This window comes from Lepidochelys kempii, chromosome 13, assembly GCF_965140265.1.
Source record: "Lepidochelys kempii isolate rLepKem1 chromosome 13, rLepKem1.hap2, whole genome shotgun sequence".
Classification (NCBI taxonomy): domain Eukaryota; kingdom Metazoa; phylum Chordata; order Testudines; family Cheloniidae; genus Lepidochelys; species Lepidochelys kempii.
Window position 1 is genome coordinate 18,170,561 of NC_133268.1, and position 17,330 is coordinate 18,187,890.

The 17,330-nt window shown below is 40.1% G+C and overlaps 1 protein-coding gene across 4 annotated transcripts in view; it reads left to right on the forward strand.

The window, feature by feature from the left end:
• SULF2 (sulfatase 2) overlaps positions 1–17,330 on the forward strand; it is a 248,480-nt gene that overhangs the window by 178,951 nt on the left and 52,199 nt on the right. For all 4 annotated transcript variants that reach the window (XM_073309507.1, XM_073309508.1, XM_073309506.1 and 1 more), the window contains 4 exons: positions 1,994–2,163; positions 6,809–6,959; positions 9,990–10,165; positions 16,457–16,585. In XM_073309507.1, coding sequence (XP_073165608.1) covers positions 1,994–2,163; positions 6,809–6,959; positions 9,990–10,165; positions 16,457–16,585 — 626 coding nt within the window. The remainder of the gene's footprint in view (positions 1–1,993; positions 2,164–6,808; positions 6,960–9,989; positions 10,166–16,456; positions 16,586–17,330) is intronic.

A 17,330-nucleotide genomic window follows, 5' to 3' on the forward strand; every position in this document is an offset into this window, starting at 1 on the left:
TTGGCACCCTACAAATTGATGCAAACAAAATCATTATTAACTTTTTACAATCTAAATATTAGCCAGAAAATGTACTAGTCAGTTACACTTTTCCTATCAGTTTCTTATCTATTTAACTTTGTATGCATTAGCATAATTTCCCATATTTAGGTTTTTTAAAACATTGCATTTAATTTTTGAAATCTCTCTTAAGTGGAGGCTTAAATAAAAAATAAATTCATGGCAATATTTCCATTTGGTCTTAGGTTTTGCAAATGCTTATTTTTACAAAATTTTAATTTGAGGGCAATTTTCCATATTCTCTTCACAGGCCAGACCCAAGAACAAAAGGTCTTTCTGTCTTCATTATGTCTTACAGCAGGCTTAGAAAACACATGTATGTTTTAGTTAAATGTGAGTATATTATTACTCCAGGGTTCCCTTTTAGAATGTTGACTTTCAGTTCCTTAATGGACATAAAGAAGAGTTTTTCAGATATAGAGGGTCAGGTCCTCAGCAGATAGGCCTGTGGTTTTTTTGGTGGAGTTATGCTTATCTACACAGGCTTTCATAATTGAAATGAGTTGGTGGTGTCTGCTTTGTTCTCTGTAGATAGTTACTCATATCACGAATACACCACATAATTCAGAACAGAAGGCAGACTTGGATAGGGTACACCAAGGATTGGAATAGCAGGAATGCTTCAAGTCAGGACTGATATGCAAAGGTATATATTGGAGACTGGTCAGCCTGGTTCTGGGAGAGGCAGCAAGCAGTTGTGCTAAGTTTGAACAAAGAAATCAAGTGAGAGAGGCCCCTTTTGAGTAATGAAAGCTGACTTTCTCTTGCACCTCCATGGCAGGGGTGAAGAAGATTGAGAAGGCACTGACTGTACTGTACTTGATTTGTTATATAGCAAAACAGAGTAGTTCAGTCTCCAGGACTGTCAGTCTGACGCCTTTGCATTTCCTTTACTCTATAAAAGGGAGGTGCACTGGGAAGCAAGGGACTGGGCTGATGAAAGAAAGCTGTGCTTGAAGGGAAAACCAGGGAGGTATTCCATCCTCTGTGATGTGAACCACACTCATACTTGGTGACTTGACAAAAGCAAGACACTGCATGTGGTTTTATTTTGCAGGTGAAAAGCCAGTCTCTTTTGTGCTTGTGTTGTTTTACAATAAATAATACCATGCTGGTGTCTGAAACTTATGTTGGTGTATAGAGTTTTCTTGATATGCAGGGAGTGTCACAAAGACGCTGTCTTCAATCCACATGCTTCCAGTATCACAACATGTACTTGATATTTTATAGGATCACCAAGGATGTTCAGTTTGTTTTCCCAGGGGACTCTACTGAGTTTTCAGATTTGTTTTTTAATGGAGACGTCTACCTACCTACCTTTACATTCTTATGCTGCACCCATCATTATGGTATCTGAGTACCGCTCTTATATCTGCCATGCTGAGTCAGACTATTGGTCCAACTAGTCCGGTATCTGGCTGCTAGCCTTAGTAACTGCCTGATGCTTCAGAGGAAGGCAAAAAAGAACCCCCACAAATCAGTTGAGATTTCCAGAGCATTCTTTCAATAGACAATGTGCCTAAATCCTCTTGCATGCTTTGAAAATCTCAACCTCAGAACACAAACAATCCTGTAATTATACATTACCTTTAAAAAATCTAGCCATGCTGTTTGACTGACCCTCTGAACTAGTGAGTTCCCCAGTTTGGTTAGACAAGTGTGAAGAAGCTTTCCTAGTTTTTCTAAATTTAGCTGCCCTTAATATCTTGGAGGGGCCTGTTGTTTTTTCCATACCATTGGATAGAGAGGAAGGAATGTTCTGTTTTTTTTTTATTTATTGTTCATAATTTTAACAACTTAAACTTAGTCTCTCATTACTCTTCCTTTCCAGACTAAATAAGCTGGTTTCCCCTGTCTCTAGTGATACCCAAGACTATCTAGGACTCTAATTGGCTGTTGGAATATTTTATTCAACTTTTTTCTTCTCTTCCAGGATTATCTGACTGACCTGATCACCAATGACAGTATCAGCTTCTTCAGAATCTCAAAGAAGATGTATCCCCATAGGCCAGTATTGATGGTTCTCAGCCACGCTGCTCCTCATGGTCCTGAAGATTCAGCTCCTCAGTATTCACAACTCTTTCCCAACGCTTCACAACACATGTAAGGAAAAATAAAATCCCTGTATTTCCAGGCACAAGAAAAAAGAACTGGGTACATCTGCTGGAAAAACATACTTTGGAGTCCTTAGACTCTTGGCATGTGTTTATCACAGTTAGTAAGAACAGAAGAGTTGGGAATTTTTATATGCATATTCAGAATACTGTAAGCACCTTCAGAGTAGAGACCATATCAGTGGGCCTGAACCAAAGCTGCTTGAAGTCAGTTGAAAGATTCACATTGATGTCATTGAGCTTTGTGTCAAATTCTGTGGCCCTGATTCTCTAAAGTCCTTTTACACTGCTCTGGCCGTGTGTATCTACACAGCCTGTGACAGTGAGCATCCCATCCTGGGTCGAGAGACTCAGGTTTGCAGGGCTTGTGCTAGCAGTCTAAAAATAGCTCTGTAAACCATGCTTTGGAGTTGCAGCTGGGGCTGGAGCTTAGGTTCTGAAACTTAGGGAAGGGGGTGGGCTTCAGAGCACTATCATCAACCCCGCAAGCTCAAGTCAGTTGACCCAGGCTGGGAGGCTCGCTGCTGTGGCTGTGTAGACATACCCCAAGTGGGTGTAAATTTGACTTCAGTGAGACTACTTGGGAGGTATGGTGCTATTCAATGTGTTTTAAGGTGAATCAGAACATGTCCCTTAAATTGTAAGCTCTTCAGGGCTTCAAACTTTACCTCTCTGTGTACATGTGCAGTGCCTAGCATTTTGTGGGTGTTACCATAATACAAATAATAAGTAATGTTTATTATTATCCCCGTTTAACATTCATACTGTCAGCATCTCAGTTTCCCCGTATGACTTGCCAAAGTCACACAGGAAGTTTTCAGCAAAGCTGACAAATAATTTAGATCTCTTGATCTCTAGCCTTGTGCTGTAAACAAAATTCAGCTTTCTTCCTGTGTGGTCAGATAACATAGTGATTTTAGATTAAAACTAGTTTGGCCCACTTAGCTTTTAGGGGCAGAGTAGTTCATTTCAGCTTTGTGGAGGAGGCAAGGATTGACTCTGTAAGCTGATCATCAAACAGCAGTGGAGGACACCTACCTCCTTGCAGGATTGGGCTTTGGAACAGACTCTGTGAGAGACAGGGTTTTCTTTGTTTTAGTTTCTGGTTATTAGAAAGCTAAGAATTGTATATTTCGTTCTGCCGCACTGTGCCACTAAAGAGAATCTCTCTCTCGGGCCTGAAGCAACACAGTATTTCATGTTTAAGTTGTTTGCAATCCCATGCTCAATGTTTTTCCTTTGAAATGAAAATTACATAAGCTCAAAATGAATAGTGTCTGCTATTGCTCGTACACAGAGTTGACCTCAACCTTATTAGGAATGCTTATGGAAGACACTCTTATCTCAAAGATATAATCATTTTCCACACAATCCTCTACAGCAATTTAATTATGATGATGCAAAAGAGAAAGGGGTGAAGGGATCTGGGGAAGGAAGGGGATGAAATGCATCTCTGTATGGTTTTTTCTCTTTCACACTGTTTACTTTTTCCCCCCACCCCAGTCTAGTTTATTTTGCTGACTGGAAGATCTTTTTTATGGAAATTGCTGCAGGATTTTATATCAGCAGTGAATTTCATTATTACTATTATTAATAATAATAATCTATTAATTTATAGACAATAGTACTTTGCAAGAAATTTATTAGTTCATAAAAGATTACATTATCTCAATAAATTAAGCATTTTTTTCTTGTTTTAGATGTGCATATTAAGTAGCCTGCATTATGTGTATTTATGCAGAGAAACTGTCTTCGGTTATTTTAAACACTTTTTATAGCACAATATGAAACTTAAGCTGTTAATAAAAAGGAACACCAAGCAAAGTGTTGCTTTCAGAAATGCATCAGTATCTCAACAGAGCCAATCTGCTATTAATGCATTTACATTTATTAAATTTTTAGATATTTATAGAATATCTGTGTATTGTATTGAGTATGTATGGCCTGATTTCCAAATTAAAGTTACATACATTTGCTTGTCTAATTGGAGTGCACAGTCCCCACAGCTGCACATGCAAATCAGGTAACTGCACATACAAATTAGTCATCTTGTTTCACATTCCCTCCCTCTGACCTCCCAAGCTACCTGGGAGTTCGCAATCCCTGGGTATTGTAGTGTCATCATAGCTGTTCCTGTGCCATCCCTGGGACACGGTCAGTGAAAAGGTGAGATATGGCTGAAGCACTACTGTGCAGCTTGAACCAGCCTCGAAGCCGCTTTAAGTTGCACTGGGGATTGAACTCAGTCCTTCTCTAGTCCTAGAATCAGGAGCAACATATGCCCCCAGCTTCCTCCTGCAGCTGTGTCAGCTGAAGCACTAGAACAGCTGAGGATCTGGCTCTTAGTGTGCAGTTGCAGTCTTATTTTAATTGAAAATCTGTCCCATAATTTCCCCCCGCCCCATCCTCCCAGCAAATCACTGAACTACATTAATAGTTTCCCTTTTCTTCTCCTAGACTGATAGTTAAACGGGATGGAACAGCTGGGCAATTTCATATTGGCCTCTAATTTTATTTCTGTAAAGAGTACATGTTTTATCATGACTGTTTTCCAAGGTCAAATACAATCAGGATTTGTAGAGCAATCAAGGTAGCTTTCCCCCCATCCCTGACCCCCCTCCTTTTGAATGGAATGTGAAGGGGTTATTTTGTCCAGCTTCCAAGGATGTTATATCTTGTGTATTTGGCTAGGAGAGAAATAAATCTGTTAAGTGTAAGAGGGTTACATTTGTAGTAATCAAAGAAAATCATGGGCTTCAGGTGGATTAAACAGCAGGAGATTTCAAATCAGCCAGGAGATCACAAAGCAAGCTGAAAAGGAGTTTGCCATTCTAGGCATTACATAGCAACAGTTTCCATAACTGTCAGCATATTCATAGGAGCAATGTCATTATTTCAGCCACAACAACATTCTGAAATTCAAGAGACTATTAGCAATGCACAGAGAATAAACAGAGCAGCCTCTCTTCCCCAAACAGAGAAGCTCGCTTCCCTGTCTAAGTGCATTTTTCAAATAGGCTCCCACATAAAACTTTCCATTGAAAAAATTGTGGAAATCCAGTTATTATTTTCATGTTTATTTCAAACGTGAATTAAACTTTTAGGAGCATTTAGCACCAATGACATTCAAAGATACGCTGGGTACATTTCAAGGAGGAAAGTTTTCAATTTATGTTACTATTATTTATCCTAATGATTTAAGTTACCCTGCTGCTCTGTTGTGTGCACAAGGCTAGTAGTGGCTTTTGTCAAGACGTAGGTATAATTAGCTGGAGATTGAATATTGGGATTTAGAAAGTAACTTGAGCAAAGTCTGCAGCTCTTTGCTGTCACAAGGCCACCATCTTGGGTTTTACAGGAAACTTGTGACGTGTTAAACATTAGCACTGATCTAATATTTTGAACAGAAAGAAAAATCTGAAGAAATCTTTCATTTGGGTGAAAAAAATCTCTATTTGTGAAACTATGCATGGTTTGTACCAAGCCAATGTACCAGCTAATGCTTAAAAACAATAAAAAAGGGCCCTTAGTCTTAAATGGTGATAAGATAGATAAATAAAACAATAGCTTCTCTTGAAAATGTAAGACAAAGACATACGTAAAGCGTACCAACCATATTATAATATAGAAAAGCAAGTCCATTGTGGGCTTTAGCTCCAGTTAGCGTGGAGCAATGTAGTTATGAACAAAAAAGCAAGCTCCATAACTCCCAAACAAAATGAAATAAAGGACCATCAATGATGTCCCTGCTCATTGTTAACACTGATACTTTAATGGAACTACAAGATCATTAGGAATTAAAGGGGCACTGATGCTTCACAAGGTCATCAAATCCAGCTCTTGACTTCTTTGTCAGGGTCCTAAATTCTCTTTCCATAATGTGCATTCATCAGAGTGTAATGTGAAGGTTTCTAATGCTCTCAGAAGAGTTAAGGCTAGAAAGTACCCAAGTCCCATTTCCCCCCACCTCTGCTTTTTTTTTTTTTTTTGGGCAGGTCTTTAAAATGCAGCTTTGTATCCATTTCTGCTTGCCATGAGCTCACATGCAATTTAATACCACCAGGTAGGGTACCTGTGCTCTCCTGGGTATGTGAGTGCTGCAATATTAACGTGGCCGGTCATGCTGAATTCAACACAATTGTTAAATAATCTAGTGGAATCTTTTCAGCAAGCTGGACATTTATTATTAAGAGCCTGATCACGCTGTAAGAGCCTGTGTTAGTATGAGCAAAATGAAAGTGGAGCAGTTACATCAGTGGAAACTCAAGGGCATATGTTCTTGGTTCAAATAATGCTTCCCAATTATGGTGGTAGACTTCTAAGGCTAATCTGGTGGCATTGAAATGTATCCCTACTAGTCTGGAGGATACCGTTAAACTAATACGGCTGCTACTCTGAAACCTGTTAAAAACAATGTATATTTACTCTTTCAAATAAGATTTTACTTCCAACAGAGTTATTTCCATGCTCCCACATTTCATATAAAGCATAAATGAAATTACAAATGTAATTTTTCTTACATACCACAGAAAGTTAGTCTTGCAGTGGTGGTCAAATAAAGTTTATTGGCATGCACTAGTTTATTATTTTTTCATAATAATGTGGTGGTCTCCGTTTCCCTTATTGCTCCTTAGCACTCCCAGTTATAACTACGCTCCCAACCCAGACAAGCACTGGATAATGAGGTATACGGGTCCCATGAAACCTATTCACATGGAGTTCACGAACATGCTACAGAGAAAGCGCCTACAGACACTCATGTCTGTGGATGACTCCATGGAGACGGTAAGATTGGTGGTCCTTTTTTCAAGCCAAACAGGTACTTGTTTCTTGAGTTAAACTCCAAAATGTTTGCGCATTTAAAAAAAAATAGTATATTCCTACTCTGCATATAAGCTAAGCACTGCCAAGCTAAACATGGCTTCTTTTACCACTACCTCCGAACTGACAGCTCTCCCAGATTCTCTGGGTTTGTGGCATTGTTGTTCCAAGTGAAAAAGGAACATAATGTAAATTCCAAAAGCTAGCAGAATGTTTCCAGATACCTACTGTTGTCCAGTTAAAGAAAGAAAAATGAAACATGGGGGGAAAAAAATTGTAAAGCATGAATTTGATTTGAATTAAAAAGCGTCAACTCTCACCATGTACTAGTTGGAAATTAATAATCCGAACTGCAGGCATAGTGCACTTCTGCGTTACTGCCTCTTTGTCCAAAAAGTTCCAGTAAAATTAATGGGGTTACATCGGTGGGGAACCTGAGTAACTAGAGTATCTCAAAAGGACTTAGGTGCCCAGCTGCCACTTTAGGTGCATAAACCCAGAATCAGGCCCCACTGAGATTCAGAAAGACCCCTCTCACTGGCAGCAAACCTCAGATGTGGGGCTTCTTCAATTGCTCATGTTGAATTGTTTCATTGTGAATAAATCATGAACAAGTCACTGGGGCCAGAGAGAGCAGGCAAGCCTGAGACTGACTCTGCAGCCTTATGGTTAGAGCACTCACTTGGGAGGTGGGAGACGCCCAGAATCTAGCCCCCCTCCTTCAATGACTTTTTAAATTGTTTATCCAAAGTGGAACAGTTTTTACTTCCAAGACTGAAGGAGCCCCACATCAGAATATCCTGCAGCTCAATGGGTAGGGCACTCAAATGAGAGGTGGTACAGCCCTGTTCAAATCCCTTCTTCCCCTCAGGCAGAGGGAGGCTTTGAGCTGGATCCCAGGTGAGTACCCTAACCACTGGGCTGAAAGTTATGGGGGAGCTCGTCTTCCTCCTGTCCCCTCCACCCCCCATTTAGGTACTGAACGCTCTGAGAGGGGTGTGGCTTATGCATTCCCCCCTCCCCCTCTTGGCATCTTTCGTTGACTAGCTTAGGTGGGGAGCTGCCTCGCATGCTGGCTTTGTGAATCCCATTCTGAGGTGCCTGTTTCTCCGCATTCATTGTACAGGGAACCTAAGTGCTTAACTCAGGCTTTGTGATTTTTTAAGTGCCTAAAAGTTAGGCATGGTGACACAGCATTTCCACAGCCAAGTTCCTTTGTGAGTCTAGCCCACAGTGGCACATTGATTACACATATTTTAAAAAACACAGGCAGACTTTCTAGATTGCCTGCATTGTGTAACAATAAGATTCCAGAAACCTCACAGTGCAAGCTGTGTGTCAGTGGGCCTTGAAAAGGAACCCATGGATCAGCTGGCTGCTACTGTGGGGAAAGGATGGGTTTATTTCAAAGTGCAGAAAGGCTAATCTTGAAGCAACTGCTTCATGTCACCTGGAAATCTTATCCACAAAAGATAACAATAAGGGGAGTCCAATAAGGCAAGGATGAGACTTATCTGTTAGTAATGTATTATAATTACTAATACTTAATTGGGCATAATAACCCAGGAAAATATGCTCGCTCCTGGTTGCTAACAAATATGCTTTGGTGGGTCAGACACCAGTTTTAGAGAAGCCATGTCACAGAGTCACCTGCTAGCACCAATGCATTCAGGGTGTGCTAGTTAGCAAGGTGGTTTCACTCCTGATGATTTTACTGGGTGTACATTTCACTCCAGACTGAAACTTAATCTTTTGTAGTTTTAACCACAATTTTTAATGAAATTGTACGTACCTAACATCCCTTAAAATGTCTGTTCGTATTTTGAGCGCATGGCAGATACCAGTGGCTCTAAGAGGTCACTGTGGCTTATTTAAACAGATTGCAGTCAAAACGTTTATATGAATTTGTCATTATGTGAGTCTATACCATTTCCTCATGGAACATCAGACACATTGATTCAGGCTACATCTCAAAAAGGGAGTCACATTTTATCTTTAACATTTTGTCCATATTATCACATACTATACTGGTCTGACTTCATTTACTCTGGGTTCACACTGATGAAACTACCTTGACTCCAGTGCAATTTTTCCTGATACACACAAGTTTGAGAACAGAATCTGGCCCATATTTTCTAATAACAGTTCTCACGTGCGGGACAGGGAGTGATATTACCATACAGAAAATCTGCTGTAGAACCACATTGCTAAATCCTCATGAGATGATAGAAACTGACTAAACCTTGAAGATGAAACATCAGGTGATAACCGGTCATTACTGCTGTGCATTGATACACTTCCGTATTCACTTAAAGAGGCCCATTTAACCCCCCTAAGAACAATAGGATTCAGAGTTAAGGTTGAAACACTTACTTTACCAGATAGCAAGAGTGAATGGCAGTATCTGCTGTTTAGTTGGGAGAGTTTGCAAACATTCTATGTAAATGGGACTCATTTGAATGGTCGAGTGGCATTTAACCAAGTATTAAATAGGTGTGAAATTCTAAATGGTGTCATTTTGTTAAGAAAGTTTGCCAAATACAAATTTAAAGAAGATAAAGGGCTAGAATTTCAAAAGAGCTCAGTATGCAACAGCTCCCAATTAGGCATCTAAATAAGTGGCCAGAGTTTGAAATTTCCAATGGAAAATGTCGGGTGCAAAGTACTTTTGAAAATCTGTCAACTCAAATTAGATCCCTACATAGGAACTGAGCTTTTTGAAAGTCTGTCCTGAAATGTGTAGTCGCTATTTTCATTCAGTAAAGTATTATTCTACTGCATTTTAAGTATTTATAGATGGTTCTTTCAAAGAAAATGGCTTCTTCTTTTAATCAGGATAGTTGCTTAGTGAGGGTGCTTGGATGTCTATTGGGATTTCCTAGTTAAGAACATCCAACTCTGTTATACAGTATATATGTGTACACTTTTATGCACAGAATTATTTCAAATATTATTTATACTGTTATTTAGTGCAAAAATGTTCTTTTTTTTCAGATTTATAATACATTGGTTGAAACAGGTGAACTAGACAATACCTATATAATATATACAGCAGACCATGGCTATCATATTGGGCAGTTTGGACTGGTGAAAGGGAAGTCCATGCCTTATGAGTTTGATATCCGAGTTCCTTTTTATGTGCGAGGTCCGAATGTGGAGGCTGGCTCCTTGTAAGTCTTTGTTTTTCAGCTCCTGAATTGCTTTTGGTTTATTGGTCTGATAATCATGATTGATATGCACAGGAATGTGACGTCAGTGGCCTTGTACCAGGGGCTTAAAAACACATGCAATGAAGTACAACTGTGCAATCAGATTTTAAAATGTGCTGAATTTGAGACAAAGAAAGATAGAACCTTTGTTTTTTGTCAGCTCATTGGGCTGGATAGTTAGGGGAGTGTGTAGTTCACTTCCTTTGAGTACACCAATGCGAGCTTTGCATGGACATAAGAGATTGTGACATTAGGCACATCCCTGATCATTGGGTAGCTCAGAAACTGCACTGCCCAAGGAGGCATTGTGACTCAAAGGCTAGGTCTCCATTTCTGCAGGCATAGCTATGTCAGTCAGTCAGGTGTGATCCTGAAGGCGCAGTTGTGCCAACAAAAGCCCCAAGTATTGATGCAGCCATACCAGCGAAACTGTACACTTTTACTAGTATAACTTATAGTACTGTCTACTGGCAAAGCGCTCCTAGTGTAGACCTGGCCTAAGAGAAATTCCTGCATCGCAGTCCCTCTCCTGCTTCCTTCTTGCCCTGTGGATGTAGTAATTTGCTGTTGTCTGTACCAACTGTGAATTGACATCCCCTGCACTCTCTCAGCTGCACTGGCGTGTGAGTGGGGAGATGGAAGGTTCTGCCCTTCCTCATCCACTCCCTGGTCACCTCCTACATGATTCAAGGACCGGTAGCCCATTCTAGTATATAACCGGGTTTTTACAAACTCTGGTCCCTTGCCCAGGTGAGTGGTCCAAGTCGCTGTGTAGCCCTTTGGCTGACATCCAGTCCAAGTTCGGTGTGATATTGCATGGAAATGCCTAGTCATTTCTTCTGTTCATTTCAGTCAGTTTCTAGGCCATGATGTTTGCCAGGTAGCCTTATTTTATATGTTCACTGCCACTGTAGATAGTTATCAGAGATTAATTAATTGATAGAATAGAATCACTATGCTCTCCTGTTGCAGCTTGTAAAGAAAAATGAACGTAATATTTTCCATATATGACCTCTACAGAAACTTTTCCTTTGTTTATCCTTTGGGATTACACAGTTAAGCTGTTTGTCCATGACACACGAGAATGCAGAATATGACTGTTAATTAAAAAGGTAGCTTTGATCAGCTAAGAAATTATGTAAATATACTTTCTAAGCAATTATTTTAATAGCAGATATTTTCACTGAAGTAATATTTTGGGACAGAGTGTCATAATTTTCTGCCTTTTATTTATATCAATGTGCATGTTTTAGCATAATTACCACATATAAAATCTTCCTCCCACAAGTTTTTTTCCCTTCTACTACAGAGGAAATGCTATAAGCAACTAATATTAAGAATGTAATAGAGTAGCAAGTCTCTTTAAAAATATCTTAAAGGTTTTATTTAGTTTGCTGATTAATTCATAGTATGAGAAAAAAGGTAAGAAAGTTTTAAATATTCTAGGTGTCATGCCAAAATTCCTTGACATGGAATTATTACTTATTTCTGCAGTAGTTGTGCGTGGTCCCTGTCCCAAAGAGCTCCTAGTATAATTTAGAGATTATTTGAAAGTTAGTACTTCAATAGCAACACAGTGGCCTGATTTTCAGAGGTGCTAGGCAGACAACTCTGTGAAAGAAATGGGTTTTAAGAAGAGATCTGGTGGAGTGATATGTCTGTGGAGCAGGGTCACAACCACAATTTGCATAAGGAAGGGGACCAGAGCTCTTCCCCACCACACCCTTTCCCCACTGCCCCCATGCCCAGTCTCTAGTGTTCCCCCTTTTGCTCCCAGGCCTAAGCTCTTGCACGTTGCTTCCACTCTCAGCCACATGCTCTTCTCTCCCCACCACCACTGCCCCGCACCCAGCTCTGAGCTCTCCTCCCTGTACAGAGCATTTACCCAAGGAGCTGTTCAGACTGAAGAGCACCATCCCCACCAGGGGCCAGGCTGTTCTGGGAGCCCCAGATCCCATTCGCCTTCTACATCTCTGCTCCCCCAGGAATCACCAAAAGCCCAAATCCAATCTCCGCCCCCCTCCCCCTGCTGACTGGGCATTCTGGTGCCCCCGCTCCACTTCTCTCTGGGGATGCTGGAAGGACTGCAAAGGTGGAGGGCATTTGGACCAGCTGCCCTTCCATCAGGGTGGGGTGGCTGGGTCAAATTTCCAGCTCCGGTCAGTAGCTAAGGTGGGGTTCTCCCTTCCCCCCTCCCAGTTGTTCCCCTGCTGTAACGAAGGAGGGGAGGATGAATGGGGAAATAGAAAGCTCTTCCAAGCTTTTGAGATGGTATGAAGGAAGAGGTGTGAGGCCATGAGTGTGGGGAGGAGACCAAAGGAGCAGTTAGGGGAGACAGGCTTGAGAAGAATGTAAAGCACAGGAAGAAGAGTGGGTATGAAATGAGAGATGAGGATCCAGAGACTCCATGAAGTGCGTTAGGGACTTTGCTGTTGATTATATGTGTAAGGTGCTTAGATAGTACAGTGCTGGAGGACGGGGTGTAAAAACCATAAGATAGATAGAGGAAGCCAAGCCCTGTATCACTTGGAGCATTGACTGGAGAGTTGGCTGTGTTAAGATTGTGCAGCCTTTTTCCACATTAAACAGGGCAGGCCTCAGCACACTGCTGCTTACATACATTGGGATGTTAGCTGGCACCACTTCCTCTCTACTATTAAGCCCTTTCCTTACCATTCCAGGGGAGGACCCTTTATTGTGTTATACTGGGCTCCACAATAGGTTATCTAGGTAGTAGGGTTAGTATGTCTTGAAGCTGCCTTTGGCTCTGATAATTAGGTAGGAAGGGGGGAGGATATGTGGCTTGCCTCAGTCTTAATACTGCTATTTCCTTTTGAACTTCCTTTTAGTCTGGTGATACAGATGCATTTTAAATCACCAGTGAATGACACTTCACAGAACCTTCTTCCCATTGGGTTTTCTGTTTGAATACCTTTTGATGATGGAAAATATTTTTATTAGGAACACAGGAATCAGACACTGAAAAGACTTAATAGAGCAGAGTTCATCCCCCTAAAAGAGAAAAATGAAGTCCCATGGAGAGAGGCTGTATTAGATAGGAAATTGATGCTGTCATTGAGCCTGTATTTCCATATATAGTAGAACTTTTTTAATCTACACTTTGCTAATGAATACATATTATTTTTTACAACATAATTGCATTCTCTCCCCTCCCTTATCAGCAAAGTTTAATAGCAGTCACTGTAGCAAGGTGTCATTACTAAGCCTTCATTACTACCACCAAGTATCCTACACAATATTTACTAGTAATTAATATAAAATGACATGTATCAAGAAAATGAACAAATGCAACATCCTTACTCTTGTCATTGTCTTTTCTTTTGCTAACTCTCAAAATTCAGTAATTCTCAAGTGGTCTCTCATTCACTCGTGTGAATTATCAAGGTTCTGCTGTCCTTTATTTTAAGCTAGAAATCTACTCCAAGCCTTGTAGCTGCCTTTATGGTACTATCCTTATTGTATTTTGTCTGCAAAGCATGGGGACAGCAATTCCTGGTCCTCAAAGTCACAAAAATAAATTTTCTGCATAAAAGCATTTTTGCTTTTTTTCCACTTTTTTGTAGTCTCTCCATTTATTTTTTTAAAGTGATGCCAAGTGTACATAAGAATAAGAAATGATGGGAAAGCAGCAAACAGTACATGCTTTCATGATATTGTAATTGTAACAAAAGTGGGTCTTAAATGTATTTAAAATAAAAGTTTATTTTCTGAGGTGTGGCACCATTCAGTTAGTGAGAAGCACTCTAGTGATGCCTACAGAACCAGGTTGAAAGTAAGAACCTAAGAACGGCTATACTGGATCTAGCCCAGTACACGGTCTTCCGACCGTGGTCAGTGCCAGCTGCTTTAGAGGAAATGATCAGAACAGCACGATTATCGAATGATGCATCCCCTGTTGGCCACTCCCAGCTTCTGGAAGTTTGAGGCTTAGGACACCCAGAGCATGGGGCTGTGTCCCTGCCCATGTTAGCTAATAGCCATTGATGGACCTCTCCTCCATGAACTTACCTAATTCTTTTTTGAACCCGGTTATAGTTTTGACCTTCGCAACATCCTCTGGTAACGAGTTCCACAGGTTGACTGTGCAGTTTGTGAACTAGTAGTTCCTTTTGTTTGTTTTAAACCCGCTGCCTATTAATTTCACTGGGTGACCCCTGGTTCTTGTGTTATGTGAAGGGGTAAATAGCACATCCCAATTCACTTTCTCCACTCCAGTCATGATTTTTAGACCTTGATCACATCCCCCCTTAATAGTCTCTTTTCCAAGCTGACCACTCCCAGTCTTTTTAATCTCTCCTCACACGGAAGCTGTTCCATCCCCCTTGTCATTTTTGTTGCCCTTCTCTGGACCTTTTCCAATTCTAAGATACATTTTTTTGAAATGGGGCAACCAGAACTAAATGCAGTATTCAAGGTGTAGGCGTACCATGGATTTATATAACGGCATTATGATATTTTTTGTCTTATCTATCGGTTTTCTAATAGTTCCTAACTTTATTAGCTTTTTGGACTGCCACTGCACGTTGAGCAGGTGTTTTCCACAGTTATTCAAAGATCTCTTTCTTGAGTGGTAACAGCTAATTTAGACCCCATCATCTTGTATGAACAATTGGGATTGTTTTCCAGTTGTTACCCAGGGTTTTCAGAACCCACAGCAGTGGTATCTTAACTGTTTCACTCCAAGGGATGTCAGGAATGACTTAATGGGAACAAGTAAGCGTGCTCTTATCTAAAACTACAGTTTATTAGATTTAAGCACACACAGATGCATGCAGTAGGTTTAGAACATCCCATATATTTATCTAAATTCTGGGACGGTATTGAGTAATTGACAGCAGGTCTGCAATGGCCAGTTGCTTACCCGCCGGGGAGAAAAGGTGTCGAAAAAAGTGTCTCTTAGGATAGCTTCAGAGGACTTCTCCAAAGCACACTATATTATCTAGTCCTTTTTATAACTAACTATTACAAAACACAAAAATCATAGTGACCCCTACTGGGTCATCACTTTTCCTACCTTTCAATAAACTATTTATCAACAAACATTCCTAACAATCTTAGTCATAATAAACTTTTATATCAAAGGCACCCAAATTCAAGGTTCTTGTCCACTTATCCTCTTTCAGTCTCAATTGTTGACTTTTTCTCTTCCCTCCTCCCAGTCTGTTGAGCGGAAACTGCAGCTGGTTTTGACCTTGCCTCCAGAAACCCTGCTTTTAAATTAACCATTAACTATGTGGTGTTCTATTTTATTAATTCATGGTGGCTGAGTGTACATAATATGATTGCAATTGGCTTAATCACATTCTGGGGTACATGCACCCCTCAAATCCAGGATGAACACAATATGCTTTACTTTGCATTTATCAACATTGAATTTCATCTGCCAGTTTGTTGCCCAGTCTCCCAGTTTAGTGAGATCCCTTTGTAACTCTTTTCAATCTGCTTTTGGAGTGAGATGAAGGGGTACATTACTAAATAGTTTAACTGCCCTAGTGACACTGGATGCCTGGCTGTATCAGTACTTTGCGGAATGGAGAGGCTGGTATATAGGATGACTCTGCTATTACATTTCACAGTTGGAGTTATTCTGCTGTATTTTCCTTTTGCCTCCATCTTATCTATCTTTTGTCTCTCCCTCCCTCTCACACACTCTTAATTATAATAACCAACCCTTTAGCTGTTCCTTTTGGGTAGTGAGACAGGATATTTCTTCTCTCCACTCTTTCTGTGTAACAAACATTTTGGTGCCATAGGCCCAGATATTTGTTTTTGTGATATATGTTGAAATAGACAAAATGTGTTCTATTTGCCAGGCTTTATTTTTAATAAAATCATCACCTTAGACAACTTACACATTAATTCTCTAAGAATTAGTTATGTGCTTTTTCACATTTCAGAATAGTGTTGAACCCTTCCTTTTACTCATTAACTTATTTTGCCTTATAAACCTTTTTTCATATTCAGTCTGAAATGCTTTTGCTTTAGAACTAAATCTTCACACTCTCTTGGGGTTATGCATCTGGGGGTAATTTAAATATTGTAATATTGTATATGTTAATCCGTTTCAATACCCCGACTTGATTGGATAATATTTCCCTTTGTTCTGTGCTGATGTCACAGATTAAGCTTTTTTTCAGATCCCATATCCTCTGTGGAGGGGCTGGGGTTAAGATGGTAGTTCACAATTTCCACAAAGATTCTCTAAGCAGGGTCTTTATATATTTCTTTCAGGAATCCTCACATTGTATTGAACATTGATCTTGCTCCTACAATTCTAGATATTGCAGGCTTGGACATTCCACCTGACATGGATGGTAAATCCATTCTAAAACTTCTGGATTCTGACAGACCAGTTAATAGGTAAAGAAAAGAAGTTTGTGTCTCTGTGTGTATCTGTGTGTCTGTGTTCAGCCATCTGCAGATAAATTTAAGAGGAAACCAAATGAATTACAGATATAGACTAGACACGTTTCACAGAAAAATCTACAGACCTGTTCAGCGCTATTTAACTGACTTCAGTTTTTTAGTTGGCCAGATCAATCTATTAGCTATATAGTATTTGCCTTTCTGATAGCAAAATATAATGTGTGTGAGTGTGAACTGGCCTTTGGTCATGGGGATATTTCTGTTTTGCATGAGTTACAGATTTTAAATGTGTCTGTAGCATCATTTATAGCTATGTCTTTTAAACAAAGCCTTTATTATTGTTTAAACTGTAAAAAGTAATCATACATTGATGCTTTATATAAAGTCAGATTCTGTGTTGTTGATATCGTTATATTGGAAATACATAATTATTTTCTGAGACATACCCTCAACACCTCCACCTGAAAAAGCTGGGGGAGAAGATTCACATGGGTGCTTGTGACAGACAATAGTCTGAGGAAAAAGCAACTGGAGGAGGAGAGAGGGAGTGGGGAAATGTGCGCTTGTGGTGGAGGAAAGCATTTGGGTAAGGAAAGGGCTTTCGTCAGGGCAGGAGGTTGGTTTTGCAAGTAAGGCACTGACCTGGGATCCAGAAAATCTAAATTTAATTACACACTTCCTTTGTGACCTTGGGCAAATCACTTAATCTGTCAGTGCCTCAGTGGTTTTTGTATAGAAA